This window comes from Myodes glareolus, chromosome 4 (genome assembly GCF_982192425.1).
Source record: "Myodes glareolus chromosome 4, mMyoGla1.1, whole genome shotgun sequence".
Taxonomy (NCBI): domain Eukaryota; kingdom Metazoa; phylum Chordata; class Mammalia; order Rodentia; family Cricetidae; genus Myodes; species Myodes glareolus.
Window position 1 is genome coordinate 13,634,413 of NC_142029.1, and position 16,499 is coordinate 13,650,911.

The window sequence follows — 16,499 nt, forward strand, 5'->3', positions numbered from 1 at the left end:
AACTGTGATCCCTCTCCCTACTGCTTGGAGCTCTTCTTCCCTGGGGATCACATCTACCTCCCCTGCCTAAGGCAGCAAACTGGAGACTGTCCTGGAGGCCTCAACTCTGCACTAAACCATGGGCTGCCTCTTGCTTTCACCCATGAGGATGAGGGTGTTGTCCTATAATGCAGGAATTTGGGCTGAGCAGAGCCCCAGGTTTGGAGCTGCCAGTCATCCTGCCCTTTGCAATGCTGGATGATGTGGCTGCCATTGAACAGACTGTTATAAAGAGATAGTTGAGGCTAAGTTTGGTGACACACTCTTTTAATCCCTGCCCGTGAGACAGAGGCAGGCAGCTCTCTGTGAGTTCGAGGCCAACTTGTTCTACACAAGGCTCCCTTCAGTACTAGAGAGGAGTGAGGCAGAGGCTCTGAGGTAGCAGCGCACACCTCAAGCCCTGCAGCCACACCCTCCGGCTCTGGAACCCGTCACAGCCAGCACAGCCATCCTGCTCCAGACTGCTGCTGCCGACCTTCTGATAACGCCCCCTCTCCACCTCAGACTCTGATGTTTAGCACTGTAGCTTCAAACAATGGAATTCAGGTCAGAGCTGGCCTGAGGCATCCCAGGGAGAAGGAGTGAGGCCCAGAAGAGAGGACTGGCAGCCTCTCCTGTCACTTGTCCTGTGCTTTTGTCTCTTTCATGCCCCTTCAGAGCCCATGAACCCTGCCTTGATTAGCCTAGCCCAGAACCTCGCTCAGCCTGATCTGGAGTGTTTACAGGACTAGACAGGCCAAGGGTGTGGTTCAAGGGATAGAAGGCCGGAGTGGCCATGAGGAAGATGAAAATTCCTGCTTAATTACCCCAAGCCCAAGTCACTGAGGCAGTAGAATGGGGTGTAGATGTCTGGGCCACAGGGTAATTGGAGTACAGAAAGCAGGCCCTGACTGTTCCAGGGGCCTAGAGGGCTAGGCTCAGCAATTGGGCCCTTATTCTAGGTGTGGAGAAGGGTCAGTTGGGGATTTAGGTCTCCATATTTTGGGTCAGATGGTTTGACTAGGGATAGTTGGGAAAGTGTGTGTGTACATATGTGCGTGCATGTGTGTGCGTGTGTGTGTGTTGATGCCGAGGCTCACTGCACCTAGAGCATAGATTCACCTTGGCTTGCTGGCCTTCAAGCTCCACACACCTGCTAGCCTCTGCCTCTGCAAGTGCTGAGCTTAGGAACATGCGCTGCTGATGGTGTTGGGGATCTGAACTCAGGTCTCCATGGTTACGTGGGAAGCATTTTCACTGAACCAGTCCCCAGCCCAATGTTGGGACATTTTTGAAACCAGAAGGGTTCTATGAGGCTACCGAGATGGGTCAGGGTCGAATGGCCAGGTTCCTTAGCCTAATACAAAGATCTGGCTGCATTATCCCGGAAGGTATAGCTGGACCCAGGGTGCTGAGGCTTTCCTGAGGCTTCCCACTTCCTACTTTTAATGGGTTCAGAATAAATGCTCTAGAGGCCTGGTGTTCTCTGATAAAATGTCTGTGAGGTCACCTTAAAGGGGGAAGGGTTGTTTTGGTTCGTGGCTGTGGAGGTTTCCATCCACGGAGGTCTGACCCTGTTGCTTTTATGCCTATGACAAGGCAGAAGTATCATGACAGAAGGGCGTGATAGAGAAAGCTGCTTTGCTTTATGTCAACCAGAAAGGGTGGTCATGAGTGGGGTGGGGGAAAATACGCACAGGCAAGCCATTCGTGCACAGGCACAAGGCATGGCTTCCAAAGGAATGTTCCACAGTACTCCTACCCCATCCCAGGAGCCCACCAGATTATAAACCTATCAATGGGTAATCCACTGATAATGGATAGAGCCTTCCTGATCCAATCACTTCCCTAAAACCCCACTAGAACACTTTTGCGTTAGAGACCAGGCCCTTAACACATGAGCCTTTGGGGTAACCCTCTAAATCCAACCTGGATTTCTCAGTGGTTCAGAGTCTGGGCATCTTGGTCTTCCTGCTGGTTGATGGGGAAAGGGACTTCCAGGGAGGCTTGGGAAGGTCAACACAGGTAACAAGACAGATAGAAAGTCACAGTGATGTCTTGCTTCTTAATGTCCACGGTCCCTTTCTGGGTTACCTGAGCTATGTAGTGAATGCCATAATCCCTGTTCTCAGGAAGTGGAGTCAGGAGTTCAAGAATAGCCTTAACTACCTAGAGGGTCCAAGGCTTGCTGGGTCTGTGTGAGGCCCTGTCTCAAAGTAGGGGAGGGGGAGTAGGCCACAGGAGATGACTCAGTGTTTGCTTCACAAGCATGAGGACCTGAGTTGGGATCCTGAGAACCCATGTACAAACTGGGCATGGCATCACATGTCTGTAACCTTAATACTTGGGAGCAGAATCAGCAGGTCCTGGGGACTCTCTGGCTAGCCAGTGTAACCCAAATGGGTGAGCGCTCCTTCAGTGAGAGACCTTGTCTCAAAAAAAAAAGGTGGAGACATACAGCTATCTCTTGTCTACACTCGTATGGGCACACACACACACACACACACACACACACACACACACACACACATATCATGGCAGGTGGAACCCCTGCCCCAAACACACATACATACACGTGTGTGTATGCGTGTGCACAGCGCTCACTCTATTGCATGCATGTGCTTTCTCTCTTGCATGCACACACACACACACACACATGCACACACATTGTAAATAATAGATAAAATGGGCAAGGAAGACATTAGACACAGTGGATAGCTGTTCCCACTAGGTTTTTTTGGGGGGGGGGCTGCCCCAGCTCTGCTGGCATCCATCCAAGTCAAGGCATGCTACAATGGGAGGAGCTATGCTCCAGGCAGCATAAACAAGCCAGACAGCCTTTATAACAGTGATTCTGTGGGTCCTGACCCCTCTGGGGGCCAAAAGACCCTTTCACAGGCATCCCCTAAGACCATTGGAAGACACAGATTTGTTTTTGTTTTTGTTTTGTTTGCTTTTAGGTTTTTCAAGACAGGGTTTCTCTGTAGCTTTGTAGCCTGTCCTGGAACTTGCTTTGTAGACCAGGCTGGCCTTGAACTCATAGAGATCCAGCTGCCTCTGTCTCCAAAGTGCTGGGATTATAGGTGTGCGCCACCACCGCCCAACGACACAGATGTTTATATTCCATATAACAGTAGCAAAATGCAGTTATGAAGTAGCAACAAAAATAATTTTATGGCTCTAGTCCGCACCACATGAGGAACTGTATTAAAGAAGGGTCACAGCGTTAGGAAGGTGGAGAACAGCTGTTCAATAAAGTTTCCGTAGATCCTTAGGTCTGAGGTTCCTGCCCCTAGGAGCAGTCTTGGGCACGGTGAGCACTGGCTGAAGTGTGCCATTTCTCTTGTCCTTCTCCACTCTCATTCTCATTTCCTCTCTAACTTGGGAAATTAGAAATTGATTGCTCTCTGGTGGCAGCTCCTTGGACTCCAGAGTGGGGGAGAGACTAATGTACAGGCCAGGTCCACTCCCATGTCCTGGATACGGCATTAAGTTAAGGCAAACCGCTAGCTGTGTCACTGAGCAAGAGACCTGTGGGATCCAGGTAGGGGGCTGGGTCCTGGTGAGGGACAGAGATGTAGAAAGTCGGCACAGTCTTCCCCAGGCTCGAGGTCTTGAGCCACACTGGGAAATGTGAGTACTTTAAACGAAAGTTACCTGGCACCCTGTCAGCAAGGATGGTACCCAGGACAGGAAGACCCCCCACCCCATGCGTGGCAGGCTTTGCCCATAATGTGTTTGCAGCCCAGGGTGCCCCAGGGCCCCCTCCACATCCCTGCGGTCTGCTGGGAGGAAGCGACTGCCCTCCCCCACCGTGACTCTGCGCTTCCTGCCCCAGCCAGGGCGGAGGAAACGTATTTTGTTCACACCATAATTTCCTTGGCGGCGCCCAGCCACTACCCACCCCTCTTGTCCATGGAACCGGCTTTGGGACCTGGGGTCCAGGTAAACAACAAGAGCAGATGGAGGTTTCAGGGCAAGGGTGGGCTGTTGAGCAAGGATCCTGTAGCGTTGACGTCTAAGTGTGACTTGGATGCCTATCCAACAGTGTGTGTGCAGCCTGGTGCACATAGTACCGAAGTTTTTCAGGAGGTGGTGGCTGCAGAACTTGAAAAAGGTGCCAGGGCAGGATGCATCCCAAAGCTTTGACTAGAGAGCAGCAGCAGCAGCACTAGTGTGGCCCATAGCCACGCCCCCACCTAAGCTCCTCCTCTGCCTGTGTCAGGCCTGTGTGGGTCCCAGCATTAGAAAGGTGGGAACAAAGACTGAAGGTTGGACTGAGAGAAGCAACCGAGGTCCTGGAGATGACCCGTTGATACCACAGTGGTCCCTTCCAAGTTCCTGTCCTCCAGGGCCCAGCCCCTCCTCCCTTCCCCAGCCCCCGTCACTCCACCTCTAATCCATCTAACCGTGTGTCCCACCTGTCCATACCCGTCTCCTCTCTTCATTGAGATTCTCCCCTCTCATTCTTGAACTCTTTGGTCAACAGAAGGACCTTGGCTACCTGCAGCAATGGCTGAAGGCCTTTGTGGGTGCCTTCGAGAAGAGTATCTCATTATCCTCCCTGGAACCTCGAAGGTAAGGCTGGATTTGCATGGAGGTCAGGGCCAGGCAGGTATGGCTGTCTTTGGCACTCAGTAACTCCCCCTTCTCACAGGCCAGAGGAGGCAGGTGCGGAAGTCCCTCTGCTACCCTTAGATGCTCTCCATTCGCTAGCAGAGCAGCTGGACCAGGACGACCTGGAACAGGCCCTGCTGTTGCTGAAGCTCTTCATCATTCTCTGCAGGTGGCTCTTCCCTAGTGTCCTCTGAGGACGGGCGGAGGCACGGATGTGTGGGCCAGGGAGTGAGGGAGTTCTGCCACATTAGTGTGACCTCTCTTGCTCTTCACCCCCAACCCAGGAACCTGGAGAACGTAGAGGCTGGTTGGGGCCAGGTCCTGGTGCCCCGAGTACTGGCATTGCTCACTGGGCTGATGGCTGAGGTGAGGGGCCTGCCAGGATAGGGTGGAGACAGCTACTGCAGGTATGACTGATTAACCCCCCTTCTCTCCCCACACTTCAGCTGAAAGGACCCCCGTCATCAAAGGAGGGCCCTGAGACCCAGCTGGAGAATGTGGCCCTGCATGCTCTGCTCCTCTGCGAGGAGCTCTTTGACCCCTACCAGACCTGGCGGCGCCAGCACAGTGGGTGAGACCCAGGCCTCAGGCAGGGTGGCCTACAGGAGACAGGACAAAGGAAAGGGATGGGATGGGACTGTTGGTCTTATGGGGACTACTAGCCTGTGTGCAGGCTGGAGAATGACCAGTGGCCTGACCAAGAAGAGATGAGAGTTCAGCTGATGGATCTCAGTGCCAGTGTGGGCTTCACCCCAACTCTCCCCACCCCCACCCCCAGGGAAGTCATCAGCTCCAAGGAGAAGAGCAAATACAAGTTCCCTCCGACTGCTTTGCCCTGTGAATTCGGAGTCTTCTTCCAAGGTCAGGCTCCACCCAGTCCTTCCTCCAAACTTAGGTCCCCTTCCTGTAGTTCCCCAATGCCATTGGCTAGACAGGAACTCCTTGGTGGTCTGGCCTAGGGGAGGCACTGGAACCTTCAGCAGCCACGTAGGAGTTTGGTGGTAGAGAGAAAAGAAAGGGCAAGCTTGGACAAAGATATTTTTTTCCTAGGCTGGAATGAGGACTTTCCCTCAGGTGGGGTGTTGACCTGTACCCTGAGCCTTCCTTCTCTCCTGGCTCCTCTCAGACACTTGTTCACTCCTTGTCCAGTCTCTCTGCTCGGGTCTGCTCTAGGCTCTTCCTCCTCAGGTCCCTCTCTGCCCTAGCTGTCTCCACCTACTTCTTCACTCCTGGAGGGGTGATACCCAGAAGCCCCTCTGGCCGTGTGTGTGTGTGTGTGTGTGTGTGTGTGTGTGTGTGTGTGTGTGTGTGTCCGTTCATCCCTGCTTTTTTCATTCACTTGTTTCTTCTCTTCTGGGCCTTCTCTTCTCTCATTGGAGGGACAGCAGGCAGCACTGGATATGGTCAGAGCAGGAAGTAGCTGGACAGAGACAAGCAGGGCTGTGGGAAGGTGGTTCCTCTCGGATAGTCTAGCAAGTCAGTTGTACATGGCCCCAGGAGGGGAGATCCCCAGAGGAGAGTCCTACCTTCATTTCCTACAGCCTAGGCACTGTTAGGACCACCTAGATTTGTTTCCTCCCATTTATAGGACCCTTCAATGGCAGCCTGGTATCCTCAGGGTTGATTCTCATTCCTCCCCACTTCTGTCCCCAAATCCCTAGAATGTCACCAACTACTCCTTCTCAGAGTATTAGCTCTCTGTGTCCTCTCCCCTCACGGGGCAATTTTATTCTTAGGTCTTGCCTCAAAAGCCCCATTGCAGGGAGGCCCTGACCCCACCCAGTCCCACCTGGGTCGCACAACATGACTCAGGCCTGGACCCTCCTGCCCTCTGAGTTTCACTTCGCTGCCTGACACCTTGTCCAGCTTGGCTGGAGCAAGGCCACATGTGAGGCTATGAAAGCCCCTAGAAATCCCCGGTGGGGAAGGGGAACTATCAGTGCAATTGATACAGCCTGGTCCCCAGAGCCACACACCAGAAGCTCCCACTGTCACAGCATGACAGGGAACAGATTTGCACCTTAGAAGCACAGTGGCTACATGTCACTCTGGGACCCTGTCACTTTGGGACGTAGATCTAGGATGCTGCTTAGGCTCTCAGGGCTGGACCATATGTCCCTCAAGAACACTGTAGCCTCCCATCCCCCTGCCATTCAACCACGTCATTTTAGACCCATATCAGGGGGAGGTTTCCTTCCGCAAGTCTGGACTTTTGCTAGGCTCAGCTTCTACCCCCACACCCCCATGCTAGGTACCCTACCTCTTATGCAGTCCTTTGGCCCATAGCCCTACAAACGTGGTGACACTGTTCTGCTCTACCCGCTACCCAGAGAACCTGCAGGAAGCAGACCGTTTGCCTCCCACGTTGCTTTTGCATCTCATCCACCTCTTTGGCGCTGTCCTTGCAGGAGGAAAGGTGGGTTGGGTAGTGAGCTGTGAACCAAGAGGTGGGCCTCTCAGCACCTTGCTTCTAGGTGAGTCCACTGACATCTTTCCTCACTCATAGGAGAACGGACAGGTGGCTGTGAGTGCTGGCTCTGTGCAGGGACTGCTAGGTGTGGTGCGGAGCTGTGGCCGTGACCCAGCACAGGACCTGGGCCAGGTACCACTAGCTCTGAAAGCACTGGTGGGGGCAGTGCATGTCCTGCACGCGAGCCGAGCACCACCCCGAGGACCAGAACTCCGCACCCTGCTTGAAGGCTACTTCCACATTCTTAATGCTGACTGGCCAGCTAGTCCAAGTTCAGGCCCCGAAGAGGCCCTTGTCACCCTGCGGGTCAGCATGCTTGGTAGGTATGGGCTCCCAGGCCTTTGGTGCTGGTGGAAAGGCTGGACTCGGGGAGAGGTGAGATGTGTAAGAGTGCTCGTAGGGAAATCTGACCTTGACCCCTACACAGATGCTATCCCCATGATGCTGGCATGCGAAGACCGGCCAGTGCTACAAGCCACCTTCCTTAGCAACAATTGCTTTGAACATCTTATTCGCCTCATCCAGAACAGCAAGGTGGGTGGGGTTTCACCTGGGGGTGGAAGGCCTGAAACCCAGGGGGAATCACATAGCAACTTCCCGGAAGGTTGCTGCTGAGCAAACATGGCTATGACCCATGCTCAGTGGGAGGGCATGGGGCCTGGGCAGAGTTTGTCCCTTTGGGTTTTGGCCCCACTCTGATGGGAGAACTGTGAAGAGGACCCAGTGGGCCATTTCCCACTGGTGCAGAGCCCTGGCAGCTCCCCTGCTCTGCTCTAACCTCTCTTCCTCCTCCTCTCCTCCCCTCCTCCTCCTCCTCCTCCTCCTCACAGCTATACCTGCAGGCCCGGGCACCCCCTGAGGGGGACAGTGACCTGGCCACCCGGTTACTGACTGAGCCCGATGTCCAGAAGGTACCACCCTTTGGCTGACCAGCTCAGGCAGCACCTCCCTGGGCCACCCTGGGCTCCTTCTTTGACCATTTCCTGCACTCTAGAATGGTGGATGCGGGTAGATGTGCTTGAGCACCACATACCTGGCGACGAGGGCGACTCCCATACCCTTTCTTCACCCCCACCCCTTCCAAGGCCCTATCCTAGAGACTGGAGCAGGAAGTGGTCTCTAACCCCCCCTGGTGTTAGAATTGGGTACAAGGGTGTAGCTGGAAGGAACCTTCAAAACCTTTCACCACCTACCCCACATCCCCTTCTCAGAAGGAGACACAGGTACAGACACAGAGCTTAGGCTGTAACCACCTACCATGGCAGGGGTTCCTAGTGGGGCCCATTTTTTCCATGGCTCCTGAGTTCTAAACAGATCTGGCTCATGCCTCACTGTCATAGGTGCTGTAGGAACTGTGGGGTGTCAGATGGGGGCTCTACACCTGGGCCCCCAACCTCCAGAGCCTCTGCCCTGGCTTTGTCTTCATGAGGCAGCCTTGTATGTTTATCACCTATGGTGACTTTCTCAGAGTCTGCCTGTTCATTCAGTTCCAAATCAGGCAGGGCTAGGTGACACCCCCCCACACACACCTCTTTATTTTATTCCCAGATAAGGAAACAGGCCTAGAGAAGGGAAGGTTGTCTGAGGTCACATTTCGGGGGGACTGGGTAGAGCTATGAGCAAAAGGCCCACAGGACAAAACATGGCTGGACACTTGATATCAGCCTCTCATCCCCCAGAGTGGGCCGGGGAGTGAGCAGCATACCTCTGACTGTCAGTTTCAGTTAAGCTGGACCACAGCATCCTCACCGATTTAGGGGATGGGGGACAGGGTAGGACTTAGAGGTTTCGAAGGTTCTTCTGGGTCTACTGCCTTGTGATTGATTGCCCCTGTACCCCTGAATCTCTGTCAATCATCATGGGTGATGGGACACTTGATGACTTGCTTGCACATGTGTGTAACTGGGGTGGGGGTGTGGGAACTAGGGCCAATAAGTCCACAGGAGGGAGTGCAGAGGCAGTATGCACCGTTGGTCTATCCTTTCCTGCCAGTGGCCATGTCAGGAGCAGCAGGTGGCAACTGAGGTCTCCCAGGCGGTGGTACTTTCCCCGGCCTGAGTTTCTTTCCAGGCCTCTTTGCCAGAGGCAGTCTTGCCCAGCTGCTATGAGAGCACTCCAGCTCAGGGCAACACAGCTTGTGGGGCAAGTCAAGCCCGGTGTTCACAGAGAGCTGCTGACCCATCAGACGCCCTGGACCTTGGTGGACCTGGCCCTGCACCCCCTTTACTGCCAGGTCTTGGCAGCTGCTTCTCCTGACTTCCCCTCTACCCCAAGGTGCTGGACCAGGACACAGATGCCATCGCCGTCCACGTGGTCAGAGTGCTGACCTGCATCATGAGTGGTTCCCCGTCGGCCAAGGTGAGGACGCTTCAGACTTTCTGTGATAGGACTCAGAGGTAGAGTTTGTTGCCCTCGTGTTTTCAAAACTGACCTGTAAATCTTGTTCCCTGGAGAGCACATGACTGCCATTCCCTCTGGGGCGTGGTTCCACATGCTTGGTGGGTGTGGTCATCAGTGTGTCCTGGGACACTTGTGAGCTGATTACCATCTGTAGATGAATATAGGCTACTCCATCCTCTATGTTGTCCTTGTCCCTTTCTGTACTATAACCTATAGGCAAAGAGTTCCAAAAGTGGAGGGGTCCCTGTGAGTCTGAATTGGCCACAAACCCACAACTTTGCTTACTTCCACCCTACTTTTCAGGAGGTGTTCAAGGAACGCATTGGCTACCAGCACCTGCAGGAGGTTCTGCAGAGCCATGGGCCTCCCACCCAAAGACTGTTGCAAGAACTGCTTAACATGGTGAGTACCAGACCAGGGCCTGTGTCCCAAAGGCAGCTGGCCTGAGGCAGGTCCCTAGTCTGGGGGACTGTTACCTATGACCAGTGCCATGTGAGCAATGGCTCAGCCACGTGTCAGTGCCCTGAGTTGAGACCTCTACACTATAGACCGCAAGGACTATTCCAGGAACATAGCGTTAGGGCTTGGTCAGTCTAGGCTACTTCCAAAGCTTGGAAGTTAGTGCTAAGTACTTGTTTTAATGGTCAAGATCATCCATGTACCTTTGGCAAGGCACCAAGATGGGGTGGCACATGCTAGCTTCCCGTACTGTGAGCAGGAAGTCTTGTAGCTGGCAAGGGGCCACAGTTGACCTGGGGCTGTCACATTCTTTCCACCTACAGGCTGTGGAGGGTGACCACAGCATGCACCCGCCTCCACCAATCTGCAATGAACAGCCAGTGTTGGTGCTGATGCAATGGCTACCAGCATTGCCCACAGCTGAGCTGCGCCTCTTCCTGGCACAACGGCTGTGGTGGCTCTGTGACAGCTGCCCTGCGAGCCGTGTCACCTGTGTGCAAGCAGGCCTAGTGGGCTACCTGCTAGAGACACTTGGCACAGGGATAGCCCTGGGAGTCCGCTGCCAGGAGCAGCTGTTAGCATTGCTGCAAGCTCTGGGCCGAGTATCTCTAAGGCCCTTGGAGCTGCGTCGTTTGCTGCGCCCCCCACCAGGACTGGACTCAGAGTCAGAGGGAACTGAATCTCAGAAGGCTCGGCATGCAGGTGCCATCATCCGAGCGCTGTCAGGCATGGCCCGGCACCGGGGTCCTGCACGTGCCCTGCGCTACTTTGACCTCACACCTAGCATGGCAGGCATCATGGTACCACCTGTGCAGCGATGGCCGGGACCTGGCTTTACCTTCCATGCCTGGCTCTGTCTGCACTCCACAGAGACAGCTCCTACCTCAGCTCCCAACCGACCTCTCCAGAGAAAACAACTGTACAGGTGGGTAACCAAGGGCTAGGGACCTACCGCCAAGTGTGTAAGAAGAACAGGCATAACTGGCTTGCTTGCCCCCAGCTTCTTTACCAGCAATGGCTCAGGGTTTGAGGCCTTCTTCACGGCAGCTGGGACCCTGGTGGTAGCTGTGTGCACGCGAAAGGAGTACATAACCATGAGCTTGCCCGAAGTGTCCTTCGCTGATTCTGCCTGGGTGAGTCCCTACCCTTCTCACAGGGCCCAGTGTGGGATGAGGAACGCCAAGACTCAAGCATGACTTGAGTCTTCATGGCTTCTCTTACAGCACTGTGTGGCCATTGTGCACGTGCCTGGGCGCCGACTCTTCAGTCAGAACCTGGTCAGTGTCTACAAAGATGGCCATCTGGTCAAGACAGCACCTCTTCACTTCCCATCCCTCAGTGAGGTGTGCTAGGCAGGGTTTGGGAGGCCTTGGGTCAGTTGGAGGGACTTGGGCCAGTGTGGACTGGAACCCCTGTGTGTCTTCAGCCTGCACCGCTCTGCAGTCCATGGTTTTGGGAGTCATCATAAGCTGGATATAGGTGGACTCCCAGGCTTTGCTCGGATCTGACTAGTCTCCCAATCCTGACCCCGCAGCCTTTCTCCTCCTGCTGTATTGGTTCTGCTGGGCACCGCACAACGACGACCACCACAGGGCTCCCCACTGCCTTGTCTCAAACTCACCCCTCCCTCACCCGCTCCCAGTCAGTCCCAGCCTCCACAGGCTTGGGCTGGGGGCCTGGGCTGGGGGCCCCTCTGCAAGAGGGCAGCATCAGCTCCACCCTTGCAGGCACCCAGGACACTCGGTGGGGAAGCCCCACATCTCTGGAGGGGGAGCTGGGGACTGTGGCCATCTTCCATGAAGCCCTGCAGGCATCTGCCCTGCAGGTCCTGTATGTCCTGGGTGTGTAGCACCTATTGTCTATCATTCCCTTGCCCTAGCCCCGGCCTCTACCCCATTGTCCCAGTTTCAGGGCATCCGATTTGCAAAGTGCCCAGGGGAAGATGGCAACCCTAGGAATCTGTCCTCTGGGCATTCAGGGATGAGGGAAGCTGTGGGTGGGCTTTTGCCAGAGGCCCTCCTGATCTCTTAAAACCTTGAAATCTTCTCTCCAGGGCCCAATGAGCCAGCACCCTTCAAGCCTGAGGGTGAACTACACGAGCTTGGTGCCAAGCTGCTCCTCCATTATTCGCCTCAGGTATTTAGGGACCGGGGAACAATCCCTACCCTCTGGCTCTGCCCTCAGGTATTTAGGGACGGGGAACAATCCCTACCCTCTGGCTCTGCCCTCAGGCTTCTGCTTTCAGTCTGTTACCCCCTTTTCCATTTGATCCAGGCCTGTAAGAGCAACATCTGCCTGGACTTGTCCCCTGGCCATGGGCTGGATGGCCGCCTGACGGGACATATGGTGGAGACATGGGACGTGAAGGTACGTGTGTACATGTGTGTAGTGCACATAGGGCTAGCTGGGAGCAGTATCGGGCCCTGGTAGTGTTTGGAAGACCAGTTTAAGAGACCCACACTTTGTGTCCAGGCTTTAGGCAAGAGGCTAGTGGGGAGCTGTCCTCTTACCACTGCCCCTCCCCCCAGGATGTGGTGAACTGTGTAGGGGGCATGGGTGCCCTGCTGCCCTTGCTGGAGCGAGTAGCTGTGCAGCCCCAAGAGGCCGAAGCAGATCCAGGTGAAACACATGACCTTGTGGGACCTGAACTGACCTCAGGCCATAACACTCAGGGCCTGCTTCTCCCCCTGGGCAAGTCTTCAGGTGAGTCCTTCACACCTGGATTCGGGAGAAAATCTTGGTATGGCAGTGGGGTTGTACGCATGAAGTATTGGCTTCTGGCATGCCCTTGACCAACCTCTGTCCTCTTCCTGGTGATCGGCAGAGGAACGGATGGAGAGGAATGCAGTGGCTGCCTTTCTCCTGATGCTTCGGAACTTCCTTCAGGGTCACACTGTGAATCAGGAGAGCCTGGTGCAATGCCAGGGGCCTGCCATCATAGGGGCCCTCCTGCGCAAGGTGAGACCTACTGAGCAGGTTGAAAAGAGATGGGCAGGACCTTCTGGACAGTGGTGTCTGAGTGGGGCCTGACTGGGTAGGTTTGGTTGTGAGGATGTGGGTAGGAAGGTGGCTCAGACTGTGTCAGGGGAGGCTTGTATTTCAGAGATGGCTGCGGTCCTGAAAGGCTGTGAGCAAGGATGGTGGTTCATGTCTGTTGCTGAGAAGACTGGGACAGCAGGAGGCAGGGCCTGACATCTCAGTCAGCTCCTTCTTCCCTCAGGTCCCCAGCTGGGCCATGGATATGAACGTGCTCATGTCTGCCCAGCTGCTGATGGAGCAGGTGGCCGCTGAGAGCAGCGGGCCCCTCCTCTACCTGCTCTACCAACATTTGCTCTTCAACTTTCACCTCTGGACCCTCAGTGACTTTGCTGTGCGCCTGGGTAGGTAAAGGTCTTGGGAAAGAGGCCCTAGCTAAGGGCAGGGCAGGGTGAGAAGTCACAGCCTTGTTGTAGATAATCTGAGGTGACATATCTGTGGGGTCAGAACTGTGCTCTGGGTGTGAGGACGGTGCCTGGGAGGTGCGGTAGAGGCGTAACCCTGCCCTGGAGGAAGCTTTCTGCTGATGTCTGCTCAGGTCACATCCAGTACATGTCCAGCATAGTCCGTGAGCACAGGCAGAAGCTTCGGAAGAAGTATGGAGTCCAGTTCATTCTCGATGCTCTGCGCACACACTACAGGTTAGGCTGGTAGGTCAGGTGGATGCTGGGGGCCTGAGACGGTCGTGCCTGGTACTGGAGACAGGATGACATGTTGCCCAACTCACCCACTTTCTCTGATCTTGCCTCTCTGACTACTGGTTGTGCTTGCTGGACCCACTAGCCCACAGCGGGAGCGCCCCCTTGCGGCAGACGACCTGCGCACAGTACAGACATCCCTTTTGGGTCTGGCACGTGAGTTCCTGGTTCGCAACTTCTCAGTGGATGACATGCAGGTTGTGTTGAGCTTTTTGACAGCCACCAGTGATGATGGCCAGGTAGGCAGGAGGTTGGGGAGGGTGAGATTTGGGTGAGAGGTATATAAGCTAGCTGGGGAACCCAGCCTAGAGAGACATTCTGTATCCTCAGGTGGTAGGCACACTGGACTTGTTGCTGGCCCTGCTTCACGGTTCTCCAGCACAAGAGCCCTTGGCCATCTTCCTGTTAGAGCCAGGGAACCTCGAGGTGCTGTTCACACTGTTGGTGCGGCCAAGATCACCACCTCTTTTGACTGACAGAGTCTTCAAGGTATACCCATCCCATCCTGACCTCATAATCCCATTCTCTGAGGCCCAGACTGGAATCTCGGGAAGCCTTGCGCCAGTGAATAAAGCCACTTCCACAGGCCTCTTCTGGAGCCACATACCTGTGCAGTGACTTTCCTTCTATGTTAGGTCCTCTGTGATGACAGCCCCTTGATCTCCCCCACACAGATCTTGCGAAGACTGCAGCAAAATGAACGGTTACCTGAGCGGAACCGCCAGAGGCTCCGGCTGCGAGACTGTGGTCTCCAGGGTCTTGTTGCCAGCTTGCCCGAGGGGACCGTCTCTCCTCAGCTCTGCCAGGGCCTCTATAAGCTGTTTATGGGCGCAGGTGTGACATGGTTGGGACCAAGAGGCAGATGAGATGGAGGGGAGGATGCATTTCAGTGGCAGAATGCTCACATAGCATTCACAAGACCGCAACACAGCAACAAGCCAACAGAACCAGAGCAGGCAGAGTGGGCAACATCTATCAGGAATGGGACTGGTGGGAAGAGGGAGTGTTCCCATAGGGGACAGGATTGAGACAGTCCCCTCCTACTGTGTCAGCCCCTCAGGTTGCATCCCCGGATTGCCTGAATCTCTCAGATTTATTGGCCGTGGTACAGCTATCCCTCCAGGCTGACCTCAGCGTCCGCCTGGACATCTGTCGTCAGGTGAGTCAGAGAGAAGAGCTAGGGGAGGAAAGGGATAGCTTCTGCCTTCAGTTCATTTTGTCTGTCCACAGTGGGGGTGTCTTTGGAGGCCCTCACTGTGACGATCTTGGGATGAGGCTCTAGGGAAGCAATCAGATGGCCTCTAATTTGCTGTGCCCTGGCTTGGCAGCTCTTCCACCTCATCTACGGACAGCCAGAAATAGTGCGGCTACTGGCCCGACAAGCTGGTTGGCAGGATGTGCTGACCCGCCTGTATGTCCTGGAGGCTGCCACAGCCAGCAGTCCCCCACGCTCTCTCCCAGAGCTGCCCACCTCCCTGGAGCCAGCCCTGTCCTCACCACCCACCGAGCTGCCTGCTGAATCTTCTGACGTCTTCCTACCTTCAGAGCCCCCGTGCCCTGACCCAGATGCCTTTTACCATGCACTCTCCCCGTTCAGTACGCCCTTTGACCTGGGCTTGGAACGGGCCAGTGTGGGCTCAGGCAATACTGCTGGCGGTGGCAGCAGCAGTGGAACGATTACTCCAGCCAGCCAGCCTGGCACACCTTCCCCGCTGGATGGGCCACGGCCCTTCCCTACTGCCCAAGGCCGCCACAGCTCCAGTCTCTCCAATGTGCTGGAGGACGGCAGCCTGCTAGAACCCACCGTCAGTGGGGACGACACCTCTAACACAAGCAACCCCCAGGTGAGGCGGGTCACATTCTGACCTTGAATGTGTCTGGAAATGACACCTCAGGGGAGCAGGGTTAGCAGAGTGACCTCTCCAAAGATGAATTGGTACCAGGGCTGATAGTCTTATGTGTAGTTATGTTGAGCCACAGTGGAGGAAAGTAGCCATGTAGGGCCCAGACTTTATAGGGCCTAGGGTCAGCCTAGCTTTTCTAAGTTGTCTCTCTAGCCCCAGTTCTCCTTGGGAGTTCCCAGGCAGCCTTGAAGACTCTGGGTAATGCCTTTGCAAATATCCCCTCTCCTCTTTGCAGCAGAACTCCAGGTCTCTCCCCAGAGTTCAGCCCTTGTGCCAGTTCTGGCTGTTTGCTGAATGCTGCCTCTCACCATTCCTGCTAGTATGTGGAAAAGGGGTGCTGAGTAGAGATTCCCTCCCCTCCCAGCCCATGGTCCTCACCATCCTCCTTTCCCCATAGCAAACCCCTGAAGAGGAGCTGTGCAACTTGCTCACCAATGTGCTGTTCTCAGTGACGTGGCGGGGCGTGGAGGGCAGTGATGAAGCTGCTTGGCGGGAGCGTGGCCAGGTCTTCTCAGTTCTGACCCAGCTGGGGGCCTCGGCCACACTTGTGCGCCCACCAGACTGCATCAAGCGCAGGTAAGAGGGATGATTTGCGAAGGTGATGAGTCTCTGGGAGCCTAGGAACCAGAGAAAGTGCAAGGTAGGTACTGAGTCCTTCTCTTTCCCAGCCTCCTAGAGATGATGTTGGAATCAGCCCTGACTGATATCAAGGAGGCTCCCCCAGGAGGTCTGGCCAACCTTACCCTCCAGGCACTGTGGCTGCTCCGCCTGCTCCAGGATTTCCTATGCGCTGAGGGCCATGGTAATCAGGAGCTATGGAGTGAAAAGGTGCGACCATTCAGGGTGGCGTGAGCCATGTGCATTCTTGTGACCTTATGAATGTGGGAGTATCTAGTC

General features: G+C 55.1%; 1 protein-coding gene across 6 annotated transcripts in view; it reads left to right on the forward strand.

The window, feature by feature from the left end:
* The window catches only part of Nbeal2 (neurobeachin like 2), a 29,605-nt gene that overhangs the window by 5,008 nt on the left and 8,098 nt on the right, over positions 1-16,499 (forward strand). Inside the window, exons 1-29 of one of the 6 annotated variants that reach the window (XM_048424392.3) lie at positions 3,919-3,963; positions 4,508-4,596; positions 4,676-4,804; positions 4,920-5,001; positions 5,082-5,206; positions 5,414-5,496; positions 6,966-7,051; positions 7,142-7,424; positions 7,533-7,639; positions 7,936-8,016; positions 9,380-9,463; positions 9,809-9,907; positions 10,288-10,889; positions 10,965-11,097; positions 11,188-11,307; positions 11,499-11,805; positions 12,018-12,100; positions 12,239-12,331; positions 12,493-12,667; positions 12,789-12,922; positions 13,185-13,344; positions 13,539-13,650; positions 13,784-13,937; positions 14,029-14,187; positions 14,373-14,532; positions 14,751-14,857; positions 15,027-15,542; positions 16,000-16,178; positions 16,271-16,430. In XM_048424392.3, the coding sequence (XP_048280349.3) occupies positions 3,934-3,963; positions 4,508-4,596; positions 4,676-4,804; positions 4,920-5,001; positions 5,082-5,206; positions 5,414-5,496; positions 6,966-7,051; positions 7,142-7,424; positions 7,533-7,639; positions 7,936-8,016; positions 9,380-9,463; positions 9,809-9,907; positions 10,288-10,889; positions 10,965-11,097; positions 11,188-11,307; positions 11,499-11,805; positions 12,018-12,100; positions 12,239-12,331; positions 12,493-12,667; positions 12,789-12,922; positions 13,185-13,344; positions 13,539-13,650; positions 13,784-13,937; positions 14,029-14,187; positions 14,373-14,532; positions 14,751-14,857; positions 15,027-15,542; positions 16,000-16,178; positions 16,271-16,430 (4,632 nt within the window). In that variant the 5' untranslated portion in view covers positions 3,919-3,933. Of the gene's footprint in view, positions 1-3,918; positions 3,964-4,507; positions 4,597-4,675; positions 4,805-4,919; positions 5,002-5,081; positions 5,207-5,413; positions 5,497-6,965; positions 7,052-7,141; positions 7,425-7,532; positions 7,640-7,935; positions 8,017-9,379; positions 9,464-9,808; positions 9,908-10,287; positions 10,890-10,964; positions 11,098-11,187; positions 11,308-11,498; positions 11,806-12,017; positions 12,101-12,238; positions 12,332-12,492; positions 12,668-12,788; positions 12,923-13,184; positions 13,345-13,538; positions 13,651-13,783; positions 13,938-14,028; positions 14,188-14,372; positions 14,533-14,750; positions 14,858-15,026; positions 15,543-15,999; positions 16,179-16,270; positions 16,431-16,499 lie in introns of those variants that run through there. The other 5 variants (XM_048424390.3, XM_048424391.3, XM_048424396.3 and 2 more) reach the window with 5 other exon arrangements.